This window comes from Gallus gallus, chromosome 5 (genome assembly GCF_016699485.2).
Source record: "Gallus gallus isolate bGalGal1 chromosome 5, bGalGal1.mat.broiler.GRCg7b, whole genome shotgun sequence".
NCBI classification, from domain to species: domain Eukaryota; kingdom Metazoa; phylum Chordata; class Aves; order Galliformes; family Phasianidae; genus Gallus; species Gallus gallus.
Genome location: NC_052536.1, coordinates 954,905 through 978,599, shown reverse-complemented (window position 1 = coordinate 978,599; position 23,695 = coordinate 954,905). Strand labels below are relative to the sequence as shown.

Here is a 23,695-nt window from a genome sequence, read left to right as displayed (position 1 = left end):
GGCGCGCAGGCGCGGCCCTATCCCGGGGAGAGCCCCGGCCCGCCCAACGCGCCGGGAGGGGCAGGAGGGGGCGGCAGAGGGCAGCGCCAGGGCGGTGGAGCTCCTGCACCGCGCTGCCTGAGGGTAGAACAGCGAATGCGTGTGTCTTTCTAACGCGTTTAATCAAAAATACATAATACAAGGAAATAAAACGCTGGTGGATTGAAGCAGACGAGCCGTCGGCAAGGTTTGCAGTAAGGAAATCCGGGCTAAGCCCCAGCAGGCAGTTAAAGAGCTGTGAGCACCTGACTCCTGTGCAGCCAGCCATCGCTGCTCACCTTGCCCCACTGCCGTCCTGCGGGTGTTACCTGCGCCCAGGGCCAGCCTGCCCAGCTTCCTGTTCTAGACATAAGAACGAGGTTTGCCAAATAGTGACTGTGCAGTCCGCCCTCGTGCCTCACTGAGCCAGGAGCTGCTCCAGCTGATCGAGGGCTGCTGAGCACTCCTTCATCTCTTCCTGAAAGGATGAATGCTTCTCCAGGGAGCGCTGTCTGTCTTCTTCTGCCGATTCCCACTTGGCCATCGCTGCCTGCAGTACAGCATACACACCACCTCACTGATGTGAACGTACAGATTAGCAAAGCTGACTGCCAAAAGGCAGCTCAAACCAGAACAGGGAACAAAAGCCTTCAGACATTGGAACTCCTCAGCACTGCCTCATAGCTGCTAAACTAAGGCTAGTCCAGCTTGACTGGGTTCCTTGAGAAGAATGGCAATCTATCCGTGACCAAAAGTTGAGGAAGCCATATATGATAGCAATTTTGTTAATTGGCTCAAACTTCATACCAAGAATTGCAGAACTGTAGTTTAATGACTACTTTGGTCAGTATACAGACAAGATAATAACACAGAAGCTGCTTGTGCTTGCATACCTCCTAGTTCCCAGAGAGATTTCAGGTCAGATCAAGCCTTACAATGACTAAGGATACAGACATTCACTGTCTGGATTATTTGGAGGCCAAAGTAATATGGGGAGGCGGAAAACGAGCCCCAAAGCAAGTGCTCAGTGCCTGGCTGAACCTGAAACAGTGTCAGTCTTACCTGAAGCGCCTCCTTTTCCTTTTCAGCTGTTTCATTAAAGAGCCTCAATTCTGCTATGAGCTTCTCAGTTAAAAGCTGAGGAGACAAAGCAAATAATAAAACACTGCAAATAAGCACATCTCAGCAGCTGCCATTACAACAGTGGCACAGAAAGGCAGCAGCACACACCTCACCAACGCCCAGTACTACATTCTCTTACCGTTGTCTGCTTCTGGCATTCCTGTGTTTTCTCCTCTTCCTCCAAAATGTTGCTGCCTGTAACTGATTGATGAGATACAACATACAGATAAGTGCTCCTAACACCTTCCCAAAGGTAGCTTTCTACAGCAAGAAAAATATCCTCCAAGTTTATCCAGGACAGAGCCAACCACAGAAAGAAGCTTTTCCTCTTAAGCTAGGAGAAAGAAATCCCACAGTATGACATCAGTGCTTCTTTGACAAAGAGGCAGAAGCCAACATCTTACACACAGACACAGCAGGAAGGGAAAGGAAAGAAAAAAAAAAAAGAAAAAACCCAAAGTGGTGCTCTGAACAGCAAATAAACATAAAATGCAGAATCCTTACCAGGATCAATGTTTCTGCTTTCTAAAATCACCATGCAAGTCTCCTGAAATTTCTTGAGCTTTTCAACTTCTTGCAGCAGGCCTTCATTCTCCTCCTTTAACTCCTTTATAGTGCCCTGTCGTTAACACAGTGACGTTTTAAATGAACCAAGTTTCTCAGGAGAGTTTCTTCCCATTAGTCAGTAACACCGAGTGCTCAGCAGGTGCTCCTCTGGCATCAAGAGTCACACCTTGCCTTTCTATCCTTAACTCTCCAGAGAAAGAGACCTTTGTTCCTGCTTTTTGACAGGATGTATCACACGTGACTGTCGTAGTAATTGCTAGGAAAACCCATTCATAGAGAGAGATTCCTTTTAGGCAATTCCAGCACTGCTTTCTTGTGTTCTCTCTATAGTGTTTTAAAAGTTATGCACAGAAGAGCATCTAATGTCAGGAATAAGGGGGCATCTGAGAATCTTTAGGCCACAGCATTATTCCCTGCACAATTCAGATTTTAGCAGGCAATTGGATAAGCTGATCAACCTCCCAAGTTGAATGCAATTTTCTGAGAGAATCAATAAGCACGTGGATTAGGGCGATCCAGCTGATAATGGCCATAAGCCTTTTGAACATCTCAAAGGAGGTCTCAAAGGCTTTCAAAGAAATTAAGCTACGAGATAAAAGGGAAGATCATCTCACAGATTAGTAACCAGTTGAAAACTAGGAAATAAAATGAGCTTTTACAACTGAAGGCTACACATAGGGCCTCTTGTACATGTTAAGAGATTACATTGTGCTCTCATCAGTGAGAGATGATGAGTAACGTAGCACAGATTCTGAATCTAAACTTGGTTTGAGAAAGGAGACTCTTAGTTTGATGGATTTCACAGAATCAGTGAGTTGGTAAAGGACCTCTGGAAATGATCTGGCCCAACCACCACCCAGGCAAGCTGTTCAGATGGAAGCTCCTGTGTTTCAGTTTGTGTCCATTGCCCCACTGAAAAGATCCTGGCTCTGTCTTCTTTACACCCTCCCTTCACGTATCAAATATATATTGATAAAATTTCCCCACTTCTTTTCTCTAGGCTGAGCTGTCCCAGCTCTCAGTGTTTCCTCACAGGACAGAGGCCCTACTTCCTCAAATATTTTAGTGGCCCCTCTTTGGATTCTTCCCAACATGCCCTTGTCTCTCTTGTATTGAGGTCCATGCTCCCAGGTACAATACTCCAGGTGTGGCCTCTTCACCAGTGATAAGATAGAAAAACTTTCAGAAATCCATCAAGATATTAAAAAACAATAGCACATGAGGAAGCATAAAATTACACATACAGAGCTCTCAGTTAAAAAATACTCTAAAGAAAACAAGGCCACTTAACCCTAAAATTTTATAGCAAAGCAGTGACCAGAACAAGCATCCTTAGTTACTAAAATGCGACCATACATTCAGTGCTGCTTGCAGTTCCACACCACATTATGTGACGGGTTAGCAGAATCATCAATAAATCAAATAGAAACATATTGGGCTCTAAGTTTGAAATAGATTTAATAGACTTCAAATCACTGTGGAGTTTGATTATCACTTGTTTTTGTTAACGTAGTAAACATTTGGCAATACTGAGGTTCTTTTCTAAAAATTTCACGTGCACATACAGTTGTGAAGCGGAAGCGTTCTCCTGCAAGGAGTTTAAGATGGAATTAGAGTTTTGATTGCTATCAGCTGTGAACTGGATGCATTATCTAGTCCAATACGTTTGTAGCACTGCTGACCGCCAGCTTCTAGCTGAATACCTTTGCTGTTGAAAGGGAAAACCCAGCCCACTCAGTCTCCTGCCTCCCAAGGGAGACTGGAAAACGAGCAAGTCAGCCCTTTGATCTAACCCTGCAGGGAGGAGAAAGTAAGAATTACTCAATGATTTCCACCTCTTATCCCTACCTGAGCTCCTGTTAATCTGGAGTGCAATTGCTGTTTGGCTGATTCCAATAGCTGATTCTTGGCCTTCAGCTCTGTCTCTAGTTTGTACCTGCTCAGAGGTCTGTGGAATCAAACATAAAAGATGATTTAAGTGAAAGAATGCCGGTATCACACACCTTTTCCTTTCATAAAGACATCTCTCTTTGAAAGATTTGCTCTTGCTCCTGGACAAAAGGCCATTAGCAAAGCAAACCTTTATAAGGTTAGAGCTCATCAGAACTCTCTGAGAAGGAACACAACTCCACAGGGACAGCTACTAACATAGCCATCATACTAACATAACATTTGAAGAAACATACCCTCTTGTGGCTGCCTTCTTCAAAGGCGGCTCCACTTTCTTGGCAGATTTAGGAATCCTAAAATGACAAGTAGAACACAGTTATCCAAAGATCATTTCATACTTACAGATCACATACATCTGACAAAACTTCTGTTTGTCCTTCTGCACTCTGAACTGGTGAGGCTGCACGTTGAATGCTCATTACAAGAAAGACACGGAGTTACCAGAACATGTTCAGATAAGAGCACGTAACGGCAGGACAAGGGGAAATGGTTTTAAGTTGAAGGAGGGAAGATTTAGGTTGGATGTCAGGGGGACGTTCTTTACTATGAGAGTGCTGGGGTACTGGAACAGCTGCCCAGAGAGGCTGTGGATGCCCCTGGAGGTGTTCAAGGGCAGCCAGATGGGGCCTGGGCAGCCTCGTCTAGTATGTTGATGGTTGATGGTCCTGTCTGTGGCAGCAGGGTTGGAGCTTCATGATCCTTGAGGTCCCTTCCAACCCGGGCCATTCTATGATTAGAGCAACGAGGCTGATTAAATGACTAGAGGACAAGACATTCGAGCAGCAGCTGAAGAAACTGGGGTTGTTTAGTCTGGAGGGTGGGTCTTGTCAATCTCTACCACTACCTGATGAGGTTGTCAGTCTCTCTTCTCAGGTAATGGTACAATGTGATAAATGGCCTCAAGTTGCACAAAGGAAAGTTTGGAATGGGCATCAGGAAGAATTTCTTCAAGGAAAGAGTAGCCAGGCTTGGGAACAAGCTAACCAGGGAGACAGTGGAGTCACTGCCCCTGCAGGAGCTTTCTTTGTTTATCAAACAACACACCCAGCGGTTCTTTCACTTACCCTTGGTTTGTAGCTCTGAACACACCATCCGCTGGAACATTGGAGCCAAAGTTAAAATCGGGATCTTTGTTGAGCTCCAGCCCTGCTGCTTTACCGGCACATTGCTTCTTCGAAGAAAAGGGTACCTGCGTTTCTGCAAGAGAAAGGCAACCGTGAGAACACCGCAGCCCACGAGAGAGAGCTCATCACCAGAAACACACGCTCAGCCAAGCAAAACCTCACCAGGAAGCCCCCAGCCGCCCCAACCCCGCAGCAGAGACCTCCGTACCTCAGGAAAGCGGGCAGTAAGGCGACAGGACATACCTACAGGGCCGCGGTAGAACGCTCCGTAGACGGGAATACGGGAAAAATCCACATCCATGATGCCGCCCACCCTTTCCTCACAGCGCCGGTTTGAATCGCGGCCGGTGCCCAACGGTTGGGCGGGCTCGCGCATGCGCGGAGGCACGCCGCCCGCAAGCAGCGCGCATGTGCAGTGCGCGCCACACGCGTTACCTCAGAGCGGTGGGTGTTACGGACGGCGAATGTGTCGGTGTTTAACTCTTGAAGCTCCCGTTTGGGGAACAGAGGTGCTTCGTTCCGAGGTTTGTGTGCTCGGGGAGCGGAGCCCTCCTCGCTGTCCCCTCAGTGTGCCCTTGAGGCGGCTGAAACCCCCGCGGGAAAGAGGCACGTCAGCAAAGCGCCTTCTGCCTCCCTTCAGCGTTCCCGCTGTGCCGTGTGGAGACGGTTCAGTCAGCCCTAGCTGCCGAAACACCCACCTCAGCTCCCAGCACGCGGGAAGCATAGCACTGAAACACACGACCTGGCTCAAGAAGGGTGATTAGCTTTATATGGATATTCCTTATGTACGCGGGGAAGCCCCTCTTCCACAGAGCTGGGAAGTCTGCTGGGGGTCCAAGGGAGAGAATCTGTCAGGGCTGTGTTTTCCCTCTGCTGACGATGCTGCGGAATGGCATTATTAAGTGCCTTATTACCACCTTTAACCACAGTATTTTTGGCAAAAACGAAGCATCACGCAGATATAGTAAAAGTTTGCCATAAGCGTTTATTTTACATCAACTTGTAGGGGGAATCTGTTTTTTGACAAAGGGGAAGAAATGCTTGCTTTTCTGCTCGTTTCTGGTAGAGAACAAAAAATATGTGTAAAATCATATGCAAATTTTAAAAAGTTATGTGTTTGTATCTTTGTGTGGAAAGGAGCTGCGGAAACAGAACACATCCCAAGGGATGAGAGCACTTCTCGAAGAGGAGATCCCTCGCCGAAGATCTTTGGCAGTACCAGTAATTATGCTGAGAAAACAAGCCTAAACTGTCACCACAAACAGATTGGGGTTTTGTTCTACAGCCCCTTCCATGATCAGTAAGAGACTGTACCAACTGAAAAGTTCTGGTGAGAGATTTAAAATCATATCTGAGGTGTTTTGTAGAGATCTACGAACCTGAATTCACAGATTCAGTAGAAAATGAAAGACTTTTTTTTTTTTTTTTTTTTTTTAATGCTACTCTCTCCTCTTGAAATCTAGGTTTTCCATAGCTGTGGGTTTGGGTTTTGGCTCGCTTTTTTTTTTTTTTTGACATGAACTCTCTGTCTATAAATATCTGGGGAGATTCTTCTCATTATTTCCCTCCTATGTGAGCTTGACAAGAAAAAATCTAATCACCATTCAGGAAACGACAAAACAGGTTTACTTGATACGTTCTGCAGTACAGCTGTGAATATGGCACAGGACACTGAAAGGTCAAAGGGCTTATACTCCACCACGACTGATCTCACATCCTCTCGCAATATCAGATTTGCTGGTTCTGTAAAAGCACAGGTATTTGCACAGCTGAAATACTACAAAATAGTTTCAGCACAAGGGGAGGTGGGAGGAAAAAAATGATATTTACAGTTCCAAGGAGGTTTCGATTTCCCCTTTCCCTAGCAGTACAGTTTTGTTTTCTGCAAGATTTCAACTGTTGTAACCAGAACTTTGAGCGCTAGATCGCTTGATCCAAACATCAGGCATGTCTGGTTGGCTGTTCGGTAACACAACGGGCCCTTCACTCCCTAATCCAAATCGATTTTTCCACGAAGAGCTGTTCTGCTGTGATGCTGCTGGAGAGATATCAAAGACAGTCTCCCTCAGGTCCAGACGCAGTGTATCTCTCTTCCCGTTCAAGTAGCCTCTCTCTGTTTGACTGTACGAATCAGAGAGCTCTAAGACATCAGGACAAGAACTGGCTGATTCAGCGAGCTTTAGGCCTTGTTCAAAATCACTAATCGATGTCTCACTGGAGATGTTGAGCATGTCAAAAGAGCTGCCAAGAGAACAAAGGCATCTGTGAATTTTGTAGATGTCAGCAGCAGGAAGATGGCTGTTGTCTGAGGTATAATCCGACTGCTGCTGGGCAGTGTCAGTGGAGCACTGTGATTTATTGAGCTGCCCTTCTTCATTCACACCAGCTGGCTGAATATAGTCCAGCCCAGAACTATCCCAAGCTTTTGGGCTGTATTTCCGACACTGACAATCTCTGCATAACCTCTCCCTGTGAATTTCTGCTCCTGAGCTGCTGTGCTTGTAAGGAGAGGAAGTTTGCAAGGCAGGACACTGGCACAGGACAGCCTGGTCATCTCCAAGGTTCTCTTGCAGATTCTGTCTCTCTCTTTCAAGGGGAGGGTGCGTTCCTATTCTCGGGCACCTGTTATCTTCAGCTTGCATGTCTTCAGAGAGCACTGATGGCCTGTTGGACAGCTTGCTTGTGGATGTGCTGTTGTCAAAACTGTCGCTGAGTTTTCTGGACAAAGGCTGGAGCTCGTATTGCTCATTTGCAGTGTTGGACTCCTGGACCTTCCGCAGTCGGTTTTGCTTCTCATTTCCCCCACAGGCATAGGTTCCATTTGGCTCAGAGTCATCAGAATAATCTTTTATGGTGTGGGCGCAAGGCCAAAGGATCTGCCCGCAGTTCTTCTCCGGGCCAAAGAAGCAGCACAGTGACTGGAAGAAGAAGCTGGCAAACCCACAGCTGATACACTTGATCATCATTATAAATATGCCCAACTTTCTATAGGCCAGGACTGTAGCGGGCAACATAATGACTCCTGCAGAGAACAAGGCAGATGCTGCCATCGCGGTGGCACAGCTCATCTGCTTCAGGGAAAAGGCCACTCGGCTCAGGCGGTCCGAATGGGGGCACAGGTGGTAGGAGATACAGTAGTTGACGGTAAAGTCAACAGAGAGACCTACTGCAGCTGAAATGAAGAGAGACTCCACTGCGTTGAGCTGCCACTCCAAGAGGACCAAAAGGCCAACGGTTACCAGGACAGTGCCTGCAATGGCAGTCACAGAGAAAACACTAAGGAGAACATTCCAGGTAGTGAGCAGCAGCACCACAAAAGAAATGGCAATAGAGAGCCCCATGACCACCATTGTTTCTGTGCTGAGACTGTGCTGGAGGTTGTATAGCTCTAGTTTACTGGTAAACCACCCATTCTGAAGTCCCACAGGGGCAGTTTTCATTTCTTCTGTTACCCAGAGGTTGATTTCTTCATAGAAGTGTTTGGCTTTGCTGTAATTGAAGCTATAGTGATAAACAGTTTGAAACTGCAGTACTAAGGCAGCAAGATTTCCCTCTCCATCAAATCTGAGGCCCAGATCGTATGTTTCTGCCCCTTCCCTGCCTTGTTCCAGGAGCATCATTTTGATGCAGTGTAGGAAGACTTCGCTTCCATAAGGGAAAGAGAACTGGTTACAGCACAGGCTGAAGCTGTTGTCTCTCTGGGAGCACTGGCGACTATCCATCCACCTGACAAACTCCTCCATGAAACACACAGTAGATTTCTGCTCTGTATCAAGGTAATAGAAAGTTTGGTTCTTCACCTTTTGACAGAATTCAAAGAGCCACTTCTGGGCATCGGGACTTTGGATAGTGAAGGTGGCATCTGCCACCAGGGTGCCATTGCTTTTTGGATTGAAATGGTCCCCATTATCCACAGGCAGGATACCCCAGATGATAGTGACAGGCATACGCTGCCCTTCTCCACGCTCTAGCCTCTCAAACATGAACTGATGGCAGTACTCAGAGTCGTACCTCTCAAAGGGGTGGCTCAGTCTGAACACCTGAACAGACGACGACTCAAGAGTTGGGAGTTTGAGTTTTGGGTTGGAACAGGAGATGTAGGCACCTCCGATTGCTAAGGCGGCAAACCAGCAGATCCAGATGTACCGAAACTTGATGACCCCACAAGGCAAAAGCTTTTCAAATAACAACTTGGAGGTTTCGCACAACGTCTTCTGGAGACCCCTGAGAACATAGTGGAGGGAGAGAGCGACTCTCTTGTGGCCGGTGTTTTTCCAGTAGTCTTCTGGCTTGTAAACGCAGGCTGTCGCAATGTAGCGCTCGTACAGCACAGCCGAAGAAGGAAGCCAAGTCATCATGAATACGAGATTCACCAGGACGGAGGTGCCCATGTAAACAGCAAAGCAGCGGATGGCTATTATGTTGCTAATGTAGCTGGCATAGAAGGCAGCACCGGTTGTGAAGCAGGATGCCAGCATGAGATACGCAAAGTGGTGCATGGTTTGACTCACCCGCTGTGAAAGCCCAGCAGAAGGGTTCTGGCTCTTGCTCAGGTTCCAGAGGTCAAAGAAGACGAAGGTGTGGTTGGCACAAATGCTGCTGAGAATGATAACAGCCGTCAGGTTTACAAAAGGGAAGTAGGTGAATCTGAAGGCCACCTTGTACAAGAAGTAGGAGATCATCAAAGAGCTGACGACAGTGAGCAGGACCATCAAGGTAATAAAGACCGAGCGTAAATAGAAAGAAACGCTTAGAAAAATAGCGAATATTGCCAGAACTGGATACTTAGTATCCAGTAAAAGATAGTGCTGGAATAGTTTCTGTTTAAGGCCCAAGTCCATTCCAGTGATAGATGTATAGTTATCAAATAGATCCCAGGATTCAAGATTGTCTAAGTAGATCCCCATCATAGATGCACCTTTCCTTGTAGGCAAAAAGAGCAGGCTGTACTTGAGGGATGGCACTTGGTACTCAATTGTCTGGGGACTAAGAAAGTCTCTGTCGACCAAGAAGTGAAGAAGCTGGTAAATAGCATTGAAGCGGGTACATTTTTCTGGGACTTTGGCACACTGAGAGTGTTTCTGTCTCATGGTCTCAGGACCAATGCAAGATGGAGTGAGGATACCTTTGTGGTAGTCTGGAGCGCAGGCACGAAGGAGGGCCAGGGTGTGGGAAATGTCTCCTTGAGTTATCTCCAGACAAGAAGACCTGTTGTACAGGACAGCAATGTAGTTCCCCAGAGACCAGCTCGGGCAGCATTCATTGGCTTCAGTACGTTGGCAGAGGTCTCTAAAATGTACATGTGAGCGTATCTGAAAAACAGCCAAGGGAACATCAGGTGAGGTCCATTCTGCACTCTTCATCTTGCTCCTCACAGTAACCCTTCCCTCCAGCCATACAAGCTATGGCTCTCAGTGACGAACTGCACATGCTAAAGCAATTGAAGCACACTAGCCTTCTGCCAAAAAAGAAACCCTGTCCATTATTTATAGGTTATAGCCTCTGATTTGAAAATGTGGATCCTTCTCCACTATTGTAGTGACAGCATTGCCCTTTGTTTTGCAGGTGCTCTCAAGGCTAGTACAGAAGGGGGAGACATTTTCTACTGATCTTATTTTATATTTACTTTTTTTATTTTTTTACTCCTTATATTATTACTAGATTTGCCAGTAGAATCACTGACAGCCAAAGAGATTATGTGCAGTCCTCCAAGGCACACGGTCTTGTTGTCTTACCTGTTATGCCTTGGGACTTCTTGCTCTGTGTGTTTATCCACTGCAGGCATTACTGTGCTGGCAGCTGCAGATGCACCACAGCAGCTCAGGTGTGTCTGACAACATGACTAGCACTACTGAGTGTGCAATATGCAGTTATGTGGATGGGTCTGGGAGCCTGCACCCTCTGTGTGCTGTGGGATGGTTTAAAACCTAGTTTGGCTACAGCTCCCATAGCTGTGTATCTGGCACGGTGTAGTGTGAACACAGAGCCTCCTGCCAGCAGGATGTCAGGCTCTTGCAGCGGAGGTTTCCTGGAGTCTTATCACTTAGAGTTGTTCAAGATCCTATGGCAAACACAACTAATCCTATTAAACGTCCCTCTTAAAAAACTCACTGTGGCAGTCTCCAGGACAACAGCTCCATTTTGGTAATTAGGTTCTGCTGCTCAACATTCTCAACAGCTTCTGATGAATGTCTTTGGCTTCTGGACAAGGTTTTTGCCCAGTGACTGTGTATTCTTGTTTAATGGCAGCTGGACTTCAGGGATAGGTGAAATCATTCTTATGTTGCTAGGTAGGTAAAATGCTCTGGAGTTCTCTAGGCTGAAACCTGATCTGTAGCTTATGTTGGTTTTTTTGCCTTCCTTTCAGCTAAATATTCGAGATGATGACAGTCAGAGAAGTGACAATATGTATATATGTTCTTTGTGACATTACTAACCTTGTCTTGTTCAATTTGACACATGGACTGAATAGCTTGCAAGTTCCATAAGCTCCCAGCAGTTGTGGACATAAATACCAGCTGGGAATAGCCTTTCTCTGAAAGAAAAGAAAATTAAAAAGAACAGAAAAAAAACCAACAGAGTATTAGGTAATGAAGATGAGTTAACCAAGCTGGTTGGAGTAGACCCTTTGGGCATTGAAATAAATAAATAAATAAATAAATCTTTCTGTCTCTAAGACTGCTGTGGAGGACTCCCTGAAGGGAACCAGGTCATGAAGCAGCTTGTAGTGAGTGGTAGCATCCCCATGTGTGATCTGACCTCTGCTCCTCGCCCAGCTGTCAGCAGCAGGAGAGCAAGGATGGAGCATTTTCAAAATACACTCTCAGTGCTGTCAGCGTGCTTTCAGTGAGTGTTGCCATCTGGTTCTGCACCCCCTCTTAGAGAGTGAGGAGCTGAAGTCCAGCCAAGAATTCTCAAGGCCCCGAGGGTTTGGTGTTTGACTGATTTCATAAGTGGAGTTGAGGCAGGGGAGGGAGTCAGAATATCTGCATGCTGTTCCTCTTTCTTCTATTTATTAACAAATTCGGGGTATCTTGGAGTGGTGGTGGTATTTTTTTTTCCTTCCAATTTTTCACTATCATATGTATTTCAAGAAGAAAAGAAGGAAGGGGACTGGTATTGCGTGTACTGCTTTCTCAGAGTGCTTCCAGAACGTTTCCCAGTGTCCTAAACCACTTTGGCAATTCTGTACGCTGTTGAATTCTGGGTGCACAATGCATACCATTCCGTCACGACTCCACTCACCTGGAGGACCACAAAAGAAACCATCTACTCCATAGATTTGTTCCACCATTCTCCGTGTTCTCGCTTCTTGTCCTCCCTGAACAGCCTTTTGTCCTCTGCTAATGCCAATGTCATCGTAGCTAGCAAGAGATGATATAATTTGTGTAGGTAGAGAGATCAGCTGGCAATGATTGATGTTGACTAGCGAGTCTCTGGTAAACAGTGAAGTAAACACATGGAGAGTTTACAGCCTAATTCCTGGCTTCCAGAGGAGGGAGTCCAAGCCCATCGCAAGGCAACAGACTTTAAACCCTCCAGGGTTTGGCTGCTTTTTAGCACAGAACATACACTGTAATTTGCATAGGTATCTTGGAACAGTGCATCGGTACCTTTATACCCAACGTTTTCCTCAAAGCCCCCACACCAAGTGCAAATACCTTTTCTTCTCAGCGTATGGAGAAAGGGAAAAGGTCTTCTTGTAGCCCGTGTGGCTCTCTACATTCCTCCATACGATGAGCTTTCTGCCAATGTCGGTATCTCGTGGCTCAAAACCCTGCAGCCAAGCAAAAGGGTTTTATCATTAGCTTATATTTTAGCTTAGCTTAGCATTCCTTAATGCTTCTCCTAGACACAGAAACTATATGAGACTATTTGAGATGATTACTGCATCTTGGAGAGATACACGCATTGATTTTTCCCTGGAAATACTGCATCCAAGAGATAAGAGGAAAAAAATACATTTCTCCTTTCCTTTTTGGGTGAGGATGGCTATAGTGTGAGTCCTCAGCACTGCAGAGATGGGCTGGTGGTTGTTGTTGGCACAGGGTGTGCTCCCTAGCCCACCTCAAGAGTGAAGCCCAGCCCTCCCGCAGCTGCCAAGTGCAACCCAAACTTTGCTGTGCCCCAGTCCTGAGAGATGCACTCTCTCTGAGGAGGGAGGTCTGGAGATGCATCTCTGTAGGCTGGAGCAAATGCTCCTCAGGAGGGAGATGGCGTGTTTAGAAGCTGATGAGGACACACTACCAGAGCAACATGCTGGGCCTCAGGAAGGGGACTTAAAACTGAATACTAACAGAATTGCTTCACCGGTGAGAGCTATTAAGCAGTGCAGCAGTGAAATAGCAAGGAATGAAAGCCTTTCGCTAATGAGTGATGTCACTATTTCTGTTTTTGTGACTGTGGTATCAAAGAAACAGCAAGTACGGAGCATTACTCTGAAACATTATGTCCATCCAGAAGGAATCTTGCTTTGGTTGCACACTGTGAAGATGAGAGGGGAAAAGATCACAGCAGATCACTGATAAACATTGCCATTTATTTCTAGTTGCTTTAGTGTCCTCCTGTCCTGCCTTGCTGCCTCTATCTGCAGAGAAGGAAGGAAGCATAAGCTTGTTTTGTATGGCAGAAAGAACACATTACTAGTCGCCCTGTGGATTTTCCTTCTGTTCACAATGACATATTGCCTGCAGGGACTTACCATCAGGGGTTCTGAGAAATCCGGCAAATTTCCAACAAGCAGGCCAGCTAAAGTGCAAATCACAACTGTCACTGAACACAGCACCAGGACGGCAATGGGCCACTCTGCGATCATTTGAGAGTAACTAGAATCAACAGGAGGAGAAAGAATGCAGCTGTTAGAGCCCTTCTGCTACTAGCATGAAAGCTGCTGTTGAGCCAACATAGAGCTAACAAAAAGAAGTAGAAGAACTGGGGATTTTCGGTTTGAGCATTTGTTTGTTGAAAAGCTTAGAGGCTCTAGTACAGCTATTGATGAATGTATTATACCTCCAACCAGGTGTTTGAAGGCAACTCTAATTAACTCAGGTAACCACATTTTGCCTCTCTACATTTTCCTGCTTTTTCAATCAGAAATAATAAAACCCAGACTCTTCCATCCTAAGGCAAAAGGAAGCTTTAAATATTTAACTTAAAAGGCTGCATTTAGAAGGAGCTTCTCTCTCACTTGCTTTCTTTTTTCCCATTGTACAATCTAAGCCAGTATTTGTCTTGCTAAAATAGCAGATTTTCTGCCTGTGGACCCTGAGAAGTTTAGCTATTCTGAAAGGTCTCCTGAAGATAACTATCTCAAGCAAGTCATTATTATTGCTCTAAATTCACTGATTGTATGAGGGCCTGCCTTACTGCTGAGAAATACATAGACACCTGCAAAGTTAAAAAAGGATGGAAACCACTGATCTGATGTTTAACCACTGTTAGGAGTGTCAGCAGCAGTCCTGGAGTGGGCAGGTGGTTTCTGGATCTGCAGGATGAGTGAGTCTCACCCTGATTGCAGCCTCAAAGCCAAACGCTGACCTTACAACAAAAGCACCTGCAAGTGCTGCAGACCAGGGTTTGGAGAACACACAAAACCCCATAGGCTGGTGTGGTTTGGTGACCCTTCAAACAGCTTTTCATGTGAGTTTATGTCAGGCCTATTCTGTTGTTTTTTTCCTTTCAATTCAAGCCTCATGAATCCTTGTGCATAGTCTTGCAACAAAGATCTCTTCCACTGTAGCTTGTGAGAAAATGCAGGACTCTACTGCTGTTGCTCCTGATGTCCTTCTGATTCCCCATCTGGTGGGCCAAGCTGGATTAATCCAGTCAATGTAACTACAAATATAAAGCTGTCGTATGGACTAGAGCCAGGTACCTGCTCTGAGAACAGCTATCAAGGCAGCGTTGCTATTCATTAGTGCAGATTGCACAAGCAAATAGAGATTTTTCCAGGCAGATGAGAAGCACGGAGCAGGGAGCGCTGACCTTGCCTCTGAAACTGGGTCTGCTGGGGAGGTCAACAGCATCGATGCCCTGCATTTCCTATTAGCAGAGTAGGAGAGCCATGATAATAGGGCAGAAGAACAGCAAGGATTTGATATTAAGCATACCTTTTGGGCATCCTGAAAGCTTTGTCATGTCTGCAGACAGAAAAAAAAGACATACATTTATTATTTTCCTGCCAAGCATCATTCTGGGCTCCCAATGAGCCACTTAACCCCTTCAGAAGCTGAGCCATTGCTGTGGGAGTTGTTTGGCACTACATGGATTTGTCTAATGAATAGCAGGGTCTTTCCCTCTCTCATTGGCATTTTAACCAAACCTGATGGGAATACTCTTAGTAACTCCTCTGTGTTGCCCCTCCAGAAAACACAATAGAATGTAAAGGACGTAAACAACGTAATCCAATAGGAATCACCCTGTAACACCTATTGATGAAAATCTATCTGTTTCAAGTGCTTTCCTGCAGAATTTTTAAATTACTTCTTGGCAACAGCATAACACTGTGAAATTTTATGATTGGGGCTAACAATGCCTATAGTTTTTATTTCCTGTTCAACTCAACAAGGATTTTCCAGAGAGTCAATCTCATTTGTTTCCTGAGATTTGTCCAGTCTAGAGGGAAAGGAGGCCAGTGGAGCTGCTCAGAATATTTTTCTGGTGTTTCTACTGCAGAGCAGCTCTTGCCATTCTTTGTAGAGCTCTGAGGGATAAAAGAAAGAAGCCTTCCCGAGGGGATCCAAGGTTACCTTTATTAATGAATCCCCAAAGGCAATCTTAACAGAAAAGCTGTATTTCAGTGGTCACCATATCTGAAGTGCCTTTCCTTCTGCTCTCCATTTCCAGCTGAGATGTCTCCCTGAAATGCATGGTCTCCTCATCACTCTAATGCTCCACAGAGTTGAGAGAGAGGGGAGCAGAGAAAAATTCTCATAGATTATTAAAGAGGAGTCTCTATTTAGCTGCACACTGCCTGTCTTTTGTTAATTCTTCCACAATAGCTTCTCAAGCAGAATTGCTCAGGCTAAAAACCTTATTCTATGATTGTTGTAACATCACTTCTCTGCCTGCTAGTGCTGCACATTCTGCCAGTGATTTGCAGACCAGCTGCATTTCCTGCTTCAGTAACCTGTTAGAGAGAAAGCAGCTGACAATTTTGTTGATGCAATATCGATGCAAATGCAAACACAAACAAATTAAATCCTCTGTTAATGGTTAGAAAATGAGACCATAAAGGACTTTTGTGCCTAACCCTGCACTACTGTAAAAAAGCAAGGAATCCTATACCACTGGACTTTGCTTGCTGACTACTGCTTGTTGCAAAGCAACCTGGAAGACCAAGTCGTATTCCCCAACTTTGTATTTCTAACTGTATTTCCCTCACCTCCATCATAGGCAGCAGCTTCATTGGGAATAGAAAAAGAAATTAACCATGCTCTTATCTCTCAGAAACTCTGCCAAGATAAAGGATTAGCCAGCTGGCTATCTTGCAGTGCAAATGGAGAAAAGGGGAGGATCACAGAAGATGGGCATGATCACAGCTGGATGACGCAGGAGTAACAGAGTGACCTTGGCTCTATTCAACAGGTCACCTTGAGAAGGAAATCCTGACTCTCCCAGGTGCGGGAATGGCAGCTCTGTATGTTCCTAATGGGTGGAGAGAGAAAATTCTCTCTCTATATATTTTTGGGGGCATCTACTGCTTCAAACTGGTGAACAAGATCACTCAGAGCCTTCTGATCCTGTCCGAGAGTTCAGGAGATGCCTCCTGAAAACTGCTGAGCCGCTGTCCACGTGCATCTTACCTGACTGTTACAATGTGGTGCTGCATTGGCCGAGAGAGTCGCTGCCCAGGGGACCACCGTTTCCAGGGGGTTTCCAAAGCCTCATGATGAGAAGCTGGCACAGGATCACTGCTGGAAAGGTGGGAACACAATGTGGACCTCTCACCATGCCCAGGGAGCAGGGGCAGGCCGTAGCTGCCTCGGGGCTCCTGCTGGTTGCAGGAGTAATACAGGTGATGCTGTTGCGAGTCCTGGGAGCTCGACGGTACCTGACCATTGGACTGGGTGGAGATTGGCCCCAGCGTGTGGCTGGAGGAGGGCAGGTGGTCTCCCCCCAGCCTGGGCGATGCAGGAATGGGGCAGTGATGGACCGGGCAGATTCTTTCCCAAGAAGTGCCACTGTAGCTGGGCTCAGTGTTGGCAATCTCTGGCATGGCGAGACAGGTCTGGCAAGGTCCTGCATTTCTTTTTTCTCTGTGAGGAAATAAAGGGATGGTAAAACTTTTCTGTTACAACACCAGAAAGGCTATGCTGGGGAATTGCACCTTGTCTCCCACTTAATGCAAGACGTAAAACCTCACCCTCTGTTTACTGTATCAAGAGCCAGGGCTGAGCTGAACCATGCTTTTTACAGAAATATCCATGCCTCACTCATGGAGTGCAGCTGATGGTGAATCCATCATATCTTTGTGCATGTTATTCTAAAATTATGAAAAATAGTATAACATGCCCTTGAACAGTTTTCAGCTCCTGTAATGGCTATGGTTTTAGAAACCAGGTATGGCTGCAACATATGGGCAGAGTAAAGTTAATTAGATGCTTATGGCATTTAATTAGATGGGCCTCCTTATTCCTTATTTCTTCCAAGGCATTTCAGTGCAAAAGGGGCAAAACACGCTGGCTGGTGATAAAGGCAGGGTCCTAATGCGGAAGCACAGAGTAATTACAGAGTCAGTCTTTGTGAGAGCAAGAAAACCCTTCACACACCGTAGGATAAGGTCACACTGGCCCAAAAATACCTTTGAAATTACCATCTCAGTGTCAGGGAGCTTCAGAAGCACTGTGCAATTTGGAGTTCAGAAAGCAAGAATGATATGGAAACACCTACAGTCTCTGGTGGTCGATCAGAGAACGTGCTGTGGTGTCTACAGCTGAGTTATATGCCTGCTGTAGTGTCTGGCATTGAGCATTAAGTGTGATGGATGATTTGGGCCAGCTAGAATCACAAAGTGTTTTGAGTTGTCAGAGAATTATGAGTACTGGACTGAGACAAGAATGAGATGAACTTTAGCCTGAGGCACCTGATGAGATGTGGAGAAAAACTGAAGACAAAATATGACTGAGAAGGGAATATTTTCAAAACTTTGCAGAGTTCATCTCATTTCTCTTTCAGACAGCCACGGAAAAAGACAGAATGTTAGCAATTACAAGTTTCTGGAATTGTACCCGAAGTTAAATAGTAGTATCAATGACAAAAGAGATTTGAAGATTTCTGTTAGCTCAGTACTGCTTGAAAATTGCTATTTTTTTCCAGAAAGGAGGACATATTGGCCTTGGCAGCTCATGCTGTGTACTTTCCAACATCAATTGAGCTTATCAACACTGGGAAACTATATTTCATGATTACACAGAATGGTCTTGTTTCACTAAAATCATTACGACAGAGCAATGTTTGCAGTAGCAGTTATACCAATGCTGGTATGGAGATTCCTGGCACAGGCATCCCACTCACTGCTACTTGCACACAGAACCTGTCCAGGGACTAGTAACAAAGATATCTTGCCTAGTCAGACACCATCCAATGCTAGTTTTAGTTTTTAGTTATGTAGTTACAGACAGAGATGACATAGTCAAGGTTGCTTATCACAACGTCATTGACTTTGGAAGCAATAACTGATGTTCACATGCAGGTTTTGGGTCATGAAACTGGCAAAATATCAAAACAGTTAGCAAATGCCACTGTCTGTGTGAGCTCTGCATCCCTGGGAGAGGTACATCCAAAGGGAGGAAAGTCAGACAGGATCTGTGAGACCACTGATGTTTCTTATGGCAGCAGATGTACAAATTGGTGGCAACGAGCCAAAGTTTGCACTGAAGCAAGTGCCAGAAAACCTGCAGACAGATGTGTGCACACTTCATTGATAAGCTTGACAGGTTTTTCTCAACAGTTCCAGCACTCAGCTGCCTCTGCTCTGCAATACAAAGGACTAATAAGACTTCAGCTAGCTCAGTGTAGTGAGAGGGAGTGCTGCTTGCAAAGCACGAGCTCCCGAACAGATTGTGACAATGATATCCCATTCTCCCGCAGAGTTTGTCAAAAGAAATAATATAAAACCCTGTCGCATGAAGTCCTTGCTGTCCTTTCACAGATGGATTAGTGGCAGGATTACCCAGACTTTCAAGCGAGTGATTTGGGTTACAGCTCTATGAAGGCAGCTTACAAAGAAGGCTACAAATTTGTTGGTGGTGTATACAAATGCGCTGCACAAGACAATAAATCAGATGTCAGCAATGTGTTCATGAGATGGAATCTGGAGCTTGCTGCAGCCTCATCAAAGTCACCTGCACTGGGGAGATTTGCATTCGGCTGGACGGCTGCAGCATAGATCAGGTGCAACAAAGGCAGAGAAGGGAAAGCTTGTGGTCTGTGGTAGGCAATGAATGAAATGGCATATTTAATTAATTACTGCCCATTTACAGTAATTGCAGAACCAACCAGCCAGGGACATGGTAACCACCACATCCTCCCTATCTATGGGAAGTGGCAGGGACGAGGTTTATTTGCGAGAGTATCACGCTTCCATCCTTGAGATAAAAGTGTAACTCCTCTCCCTTCTCCCAGGTTTCCAGCGCTTGAAGTGCAAGTTAATTTTATTTGGAGGCTTGTAGTTTTGTATTAGCAGAGCTGAGGCACTGAATTGTCATCATAGATCTGGGACTGTGGTAGCATTATACTTTTGCAAGGTCTAGACCTCTCCTCACTCCCTTTTTGATGTCTTTAAATTATTATTTTCCCTCTACCTTCAGTGTATCATTTTCCCTAATTTAGGTGCACCTTAAGTAAGATGTTTTCCTAAAATGCATAATAGTTCACAGAGACTACCCCACTGACCATTTATGCTTCTGGTATTTCCACATCTGTAAAATATGTGTTCTTTTTTTTTTTTTTTTTTTTTTAAGTGAAAACAAAATTCTTTTTCACGTAAACTGCTGGATTTGCATTGGCAGTGGGCACCAGAGGCTTTTCATAACTGAGTTAGTCTGAAGACTGCACTGCCATGTCTGCCCGCCACATCTGTAACACTGGACAGGAGGAAAAGGCTTTCACCAGAAAAAAAACACTTTGAAGATAATCAGGGAAATGCAAGAAACATGTGCTGAAAAATTCCACGTCCAAAGACCCTCAGCTACACAATCTTCTGGTGGCAAAGGCAGGTGGCAAACCCTTGGATATCACACATTGCTTCCAGTTTTTTTACACAACGTTAATGTATTCAATGCTAATAGTTAACAGGCAAGCCCCCTCCCCTTGATTATCATCTTTGCTGTGAAATACTGTCATGTTCTGTTCTTTCCCCTCATGTGGTCTCAGCTCCATCCCCTGGCTGCTCAGCGACTTCATGTTTTAGAATAACTTGAGCTAATTCAAATCATTCACTCGTGACTCTTCTTCGTTATCTCCTTTTCAGGCTGAACAATTATAGTTCTGTCAATCACACTCCAGATCCAGGTTGCCTTATGCACATCTCCAACTCTGTGACAATGTGACCTTGGTTATCCAGAATCTCCAGGGAAACCTGGAGCTCACAAATAATGATAGTTTTGGATAATTACTGGTGGCAGGCCTGCAGGTTTTGAATCTTCAGTTGCTATTCTCTCAATTAGCCAAGGTGCTGGCAGGCTTCACGTTTGATCTGCTAAGATCTGCACCAGAGATGTAGGCTGGTCCTTGCTTGCCTGCCATGCCTACCAGCATGTCACTGTGACTTTTCTGGGCCTCTAGGACCCTGAATTGTGTTTGAAAAATGGTTGTGAGGGTGTTCCTGATTGTTGTTTACTGTCAGACAGAAGAAGAGGTGGGCAAGAGCGTTACACTGGACTAACACCAGGGGAAGAGAAACCTTCTTTTGAATGTTCATTCCCATTCAGGGCTGTGTCAGATATTTGACATCTCTGGGATGGTGTGGGCAGAAATGGTCTCTCTGCCACAAAAGCCTACAAAAACAGCCTGACAACCTTTTTCTTCCTCAAGCTCAACTGGATGCAAAGAGATGCAGAGAAAAGGAAGAGGAGCTGTATGGCAGGTGACAGGCTGGAACAAGCTGCTCCTGAGACCCACAGGAATAAGTTGCATTTGTCATGCTGCTTCCCCATCTCTTCCCTTGAGACGTCTAGACAAGATAATAATCCAATTTATGAAACTGCCCAAGTCCCTCTAAGTGCAGCAACGCTTTTCCAAGGCAAGCAACAGTGCGCAGGCAGCCCACCAGATGTGCAGGAACCAGCAAAAGGGCTGAAGCCTCTTCCCACAGTAAAACAGTCAGGATAACACCATTGTTATTGCTTATGTTTGCTTGTGCTGTTAAGGGGACGAGTGCATGTATCTGGAGATTATGGGAGGGCTTATTGCATTTCACGCTCACCTATTATGTGGGTTCACTGCCCAGCTGGCAGTGAGGGATGGGCACCTGTCAAGCAATTCATCTCCTCCTTTGGCAGGGTCAAATTCTTGTACACTGGAAAATTTCTGTGTAGTTACTCCTTGTTTTGCTTTTTCAATCTAGTAGCAAAATAGCATGTATCCTTAAGAAGCCTTACAATCTTTTTTTTTTTTTTTAATTAGACTCCTGAGTATGCTAAATCTTCATGAAAAATTAATGAGACTGAAAAGCTCTGCTTCCCACGTAGTCTGCCAAGAAAAGTTTAGTTTTATTATCCTTCCCATTGACTCTTCTGAACAGCCTTACCCTCACCTCGGGCAGCTAGCAGTGTTGTGGGTACAGGTGTTTGTGATGGGGTGCAAGCAGAAACAAAGGGCTCAGCCATCCCCACCCAGTCTCCAGCTCCAGAAAGGTCTGGGTGCAGTTTGCTGTATGTACCCTGGCAGTGTAAAATGCACAGACAAAAATCTGTGTGCTCGCCCCTATTTTGAAGAAAAGAAAACAACACCTTACTATCCCAGCCTTAGGAAGGTCAGAAAGAAGGTGTTGTTTATTGATGATCATTTCAGTCAAGCATTGGCTTTGGCCAGAGGACAGGTGCTACAGAGCTAACCCTTTTGTGGCTACATGAACAGCCTTGCATTAAGAAGCATTTATGTATATGCTTGCTCAGGAGTCAGAGAACTATCACCTTGCACTTTATTGCCATAAATTTTAGTTCTTGAGTGTACAGCATGAGATAAAGTCAAAGCACCCGTTTCAGCTGGTCTAACCTGTATCCATAACTGAACTCCGACAGGCTGCAGCATTCATTTTAAAGGATCTGTTCAAATGAGCAAGACAAGCAAAGCTAATGGGGCTTCGCTGGTAGCTCAGACCCCACCCAATGCCTGAGATTTAAGGCTGAGATATGCAGAGCTAAGGGGATGTGACTGCCCTGCTGGATCCCCCAGGCAGGTGGGGACGGCTTAGCGTGAAGATCCTGCGTCAGGCAGAAGTGAAACTCTTTGGGCTTTCAGAATGAATTTGTGTGTTTTTGACCTCAGGATATTCCTTGCTCAGGAGAATCTGAAGAGCTCAGGTCTGTTGCCTTCAGTCTAATAAATGGCAGTGTGGTCAAAAATTTGGGGATGGCTCTGTGCCCAGGATCATGGGCTTGTTGGCCCAGAAAATTGCCATGATTATGGATTCCAGCCTGGTTTGAGACACCAGCTAAGGGAGCATATGGCACAGGGTGCAGAAGGAGAGGGCTGCAGGGCTTTATAGAAAAAAACCTTTGAATTGAAACCAGTTCTTGTCCAAAGCCTGGTGAAAAGAGGACTCCATCCAAAACATGCTGAGCACCGCTAACAGTACCTCACAACTTGCAGGTGGGGTTGCTCACCCTATTGCATGATAAAAAGCCCCCAGGGAGGCCAAGTTCGACACCAGCACAGGGGAACGAACCACGAGGGTGCCAGCCGGGCAGCAGGGCTCTTGTAAACCCCGAAACGAGGGGCTTAGGACGAAAGGCACGTGCCCCTCAGTGGGGCTGGAAGGCAGTGCCAAGCCTCGGGATAACCGAACCTCACCCAGTGACCCCCCCACCCCCCAGCAGCAGACACCGCCGAGCGCTCACCACCGTCCCCCAGCTCCGCGCCGGTCTCCGCGCTCCTACCTGGGCGAGGCGGAGGAGCGGCCACGGCGCGTCCCCTCGGGCCTCTGCTCCCGGCGCGGCGAGGCCGGCCCGGCCTCCATGGCCGGCGGCGGAGGCAGCGGGGCGCTGTCCGCAGCTCGCGGTGCTGAACGCTCCCGGCGAGGCGGCGGCGGCGGCAGCTCCGCGCAGCGCTTGCGCGACCGCGGAGGCGGGCCCGGAGCGGCCGGCCAATGACCACGGGGCGCTTCTGGCTGAGGCTGAGGGCGGGTGGAGAGCGGGGGGAGGCCGGAGGAGAGGCTAGGTGGTGTGGGTTAGCCCCCAGGTGTTGTCCGTGTGTTCGGGAGGAGACTGAGCCAGGAAGGTACAGGTAAGAACTTTGGGCAACGCGAGAATGTGGGGTTTTCTCTAGAATGGAGCAAAGCACCTCACCCAGCCCCAAACTCACTGTGCACCCTCACTGAAAGATGTGCAGTAGAGCAAGCTATATGTTCAAGTAGTGCATTCTTAGGGTGGCATGTCCCTTGTCCCATGAAGAGTTGTGCTGCTTTAGCCCAAGGTAGGAAAGCTCCTAGAAGCACTCTCAGGCTTCATATCACAGGTGCAGGGCAGCATGTTGAAGTGCAGAAGTTCACTATCTGGATTTTAGCAGAATTAAGTTTGTTTAAATAGATAGTAGCTTTGAAACAACTGAGTTGAAAGCTAGAAGAACACAAAGAGATCAGATCTGCTAACACTGGTTATCAGTACTGTAGCCTCATGTGAATGTCCATGACATTACTTGTGCTGGGAATGGCCTGAGCCTTTCCCATGGCTGTGCACATGACCAGAGAAATG

The 23,695-nt window shown here is 46.2% G+C and overlaps 2 protein-coding genes and 1 long non-coding RNA gene across 7 annotated transcripts; 1 reads left to right on the top strand and 2 right to left on the bottom strand.

Annotated features, from left to right (window-relative positions):
* Window positions 1-142: 142 nt before the first annotated feature.
* On the bottom strand, window positions 143-5,176 carry KNSTRN (kinetochore-localized astrin/SPAG5 binding protein). The gene is made up of 8 exons (NM_001031393.2): window positions 5,025-5,176; window positions 4,722-4,854; window positions 3,894-3,950; window positions 3,556-3,655; window positions 1,645-1,759; window positions 1,280-1,341; window positions 1,081-1,155; window positions 143-568 (listed from the first exon to the last, which is right to left on the bottom strand). Exons 1-8 carry the CDS (start codon window positions 5,155-5,157, stop codon window positions 437-439), a joined length of 807 nt encoding a protein of 268 aa, NP_001026564.2. The 5' UTR covers window positions 5,158-5,176; the 3' UTR covers window positions 143-436.
* A 567-nt stretch (window positions 5,177-5,743) lies between these two features.
* DISP2 (dispatched RND transporter family member 2) lies at window positions 5,744-23,029 on the bottom strand. Of its 5 annotated transcripts, none has more exons than XM_025151346.3 (9): window positions 22,883-23,029; window positions 16,834-17,038; window positions 16,586-16,696; window positions 14,891-14,920; window positions 13,483-13,606; window positions 12,443-12,558; window positions 12,027-12,145; window positions 11,219-11,316; window positions 5,744-10,093 (listed from the first exon to the last, which is right to left on the bottom strand). In XM_025151346.3, exons 2-9 carry the CDS (start codon window positions 17,025-17,027, stop codon window positions 6,674-6,676), a joined length of 4,212 nt encoding a protein of 1,403 aa, XP_025007114.2. In that variant the 5' UTR covers window positions 17,028-17,038; window positions 22,883-23,029; the 3' UTR covers window positions 5,744-6,673. The 5 variants fall into 5 exon arrangements, with proteins under 5 accessions (XP_025007114.2, XP_040557434.1, XP_025007115.2 ...); XM_040701500.2 differs by having other exon boundaries at window positions 16,586-16,693; XM_025151347.3 differs by having other exon boundaries at window positions 16,586-17,038.
* Window positions 9,370-21,438, top strand: LOC121110888. The gene is made up of 2 exons (XR_005860184.1): window positions 9,370-9,497; window positions 20,817-21,438. It is a non-coding gene; the product is annotated as an uncharacterized LOC121110888 (long non-coding RNA).
* Window positions 23,030-23,695: the final 666 nt, after the last annotated feature.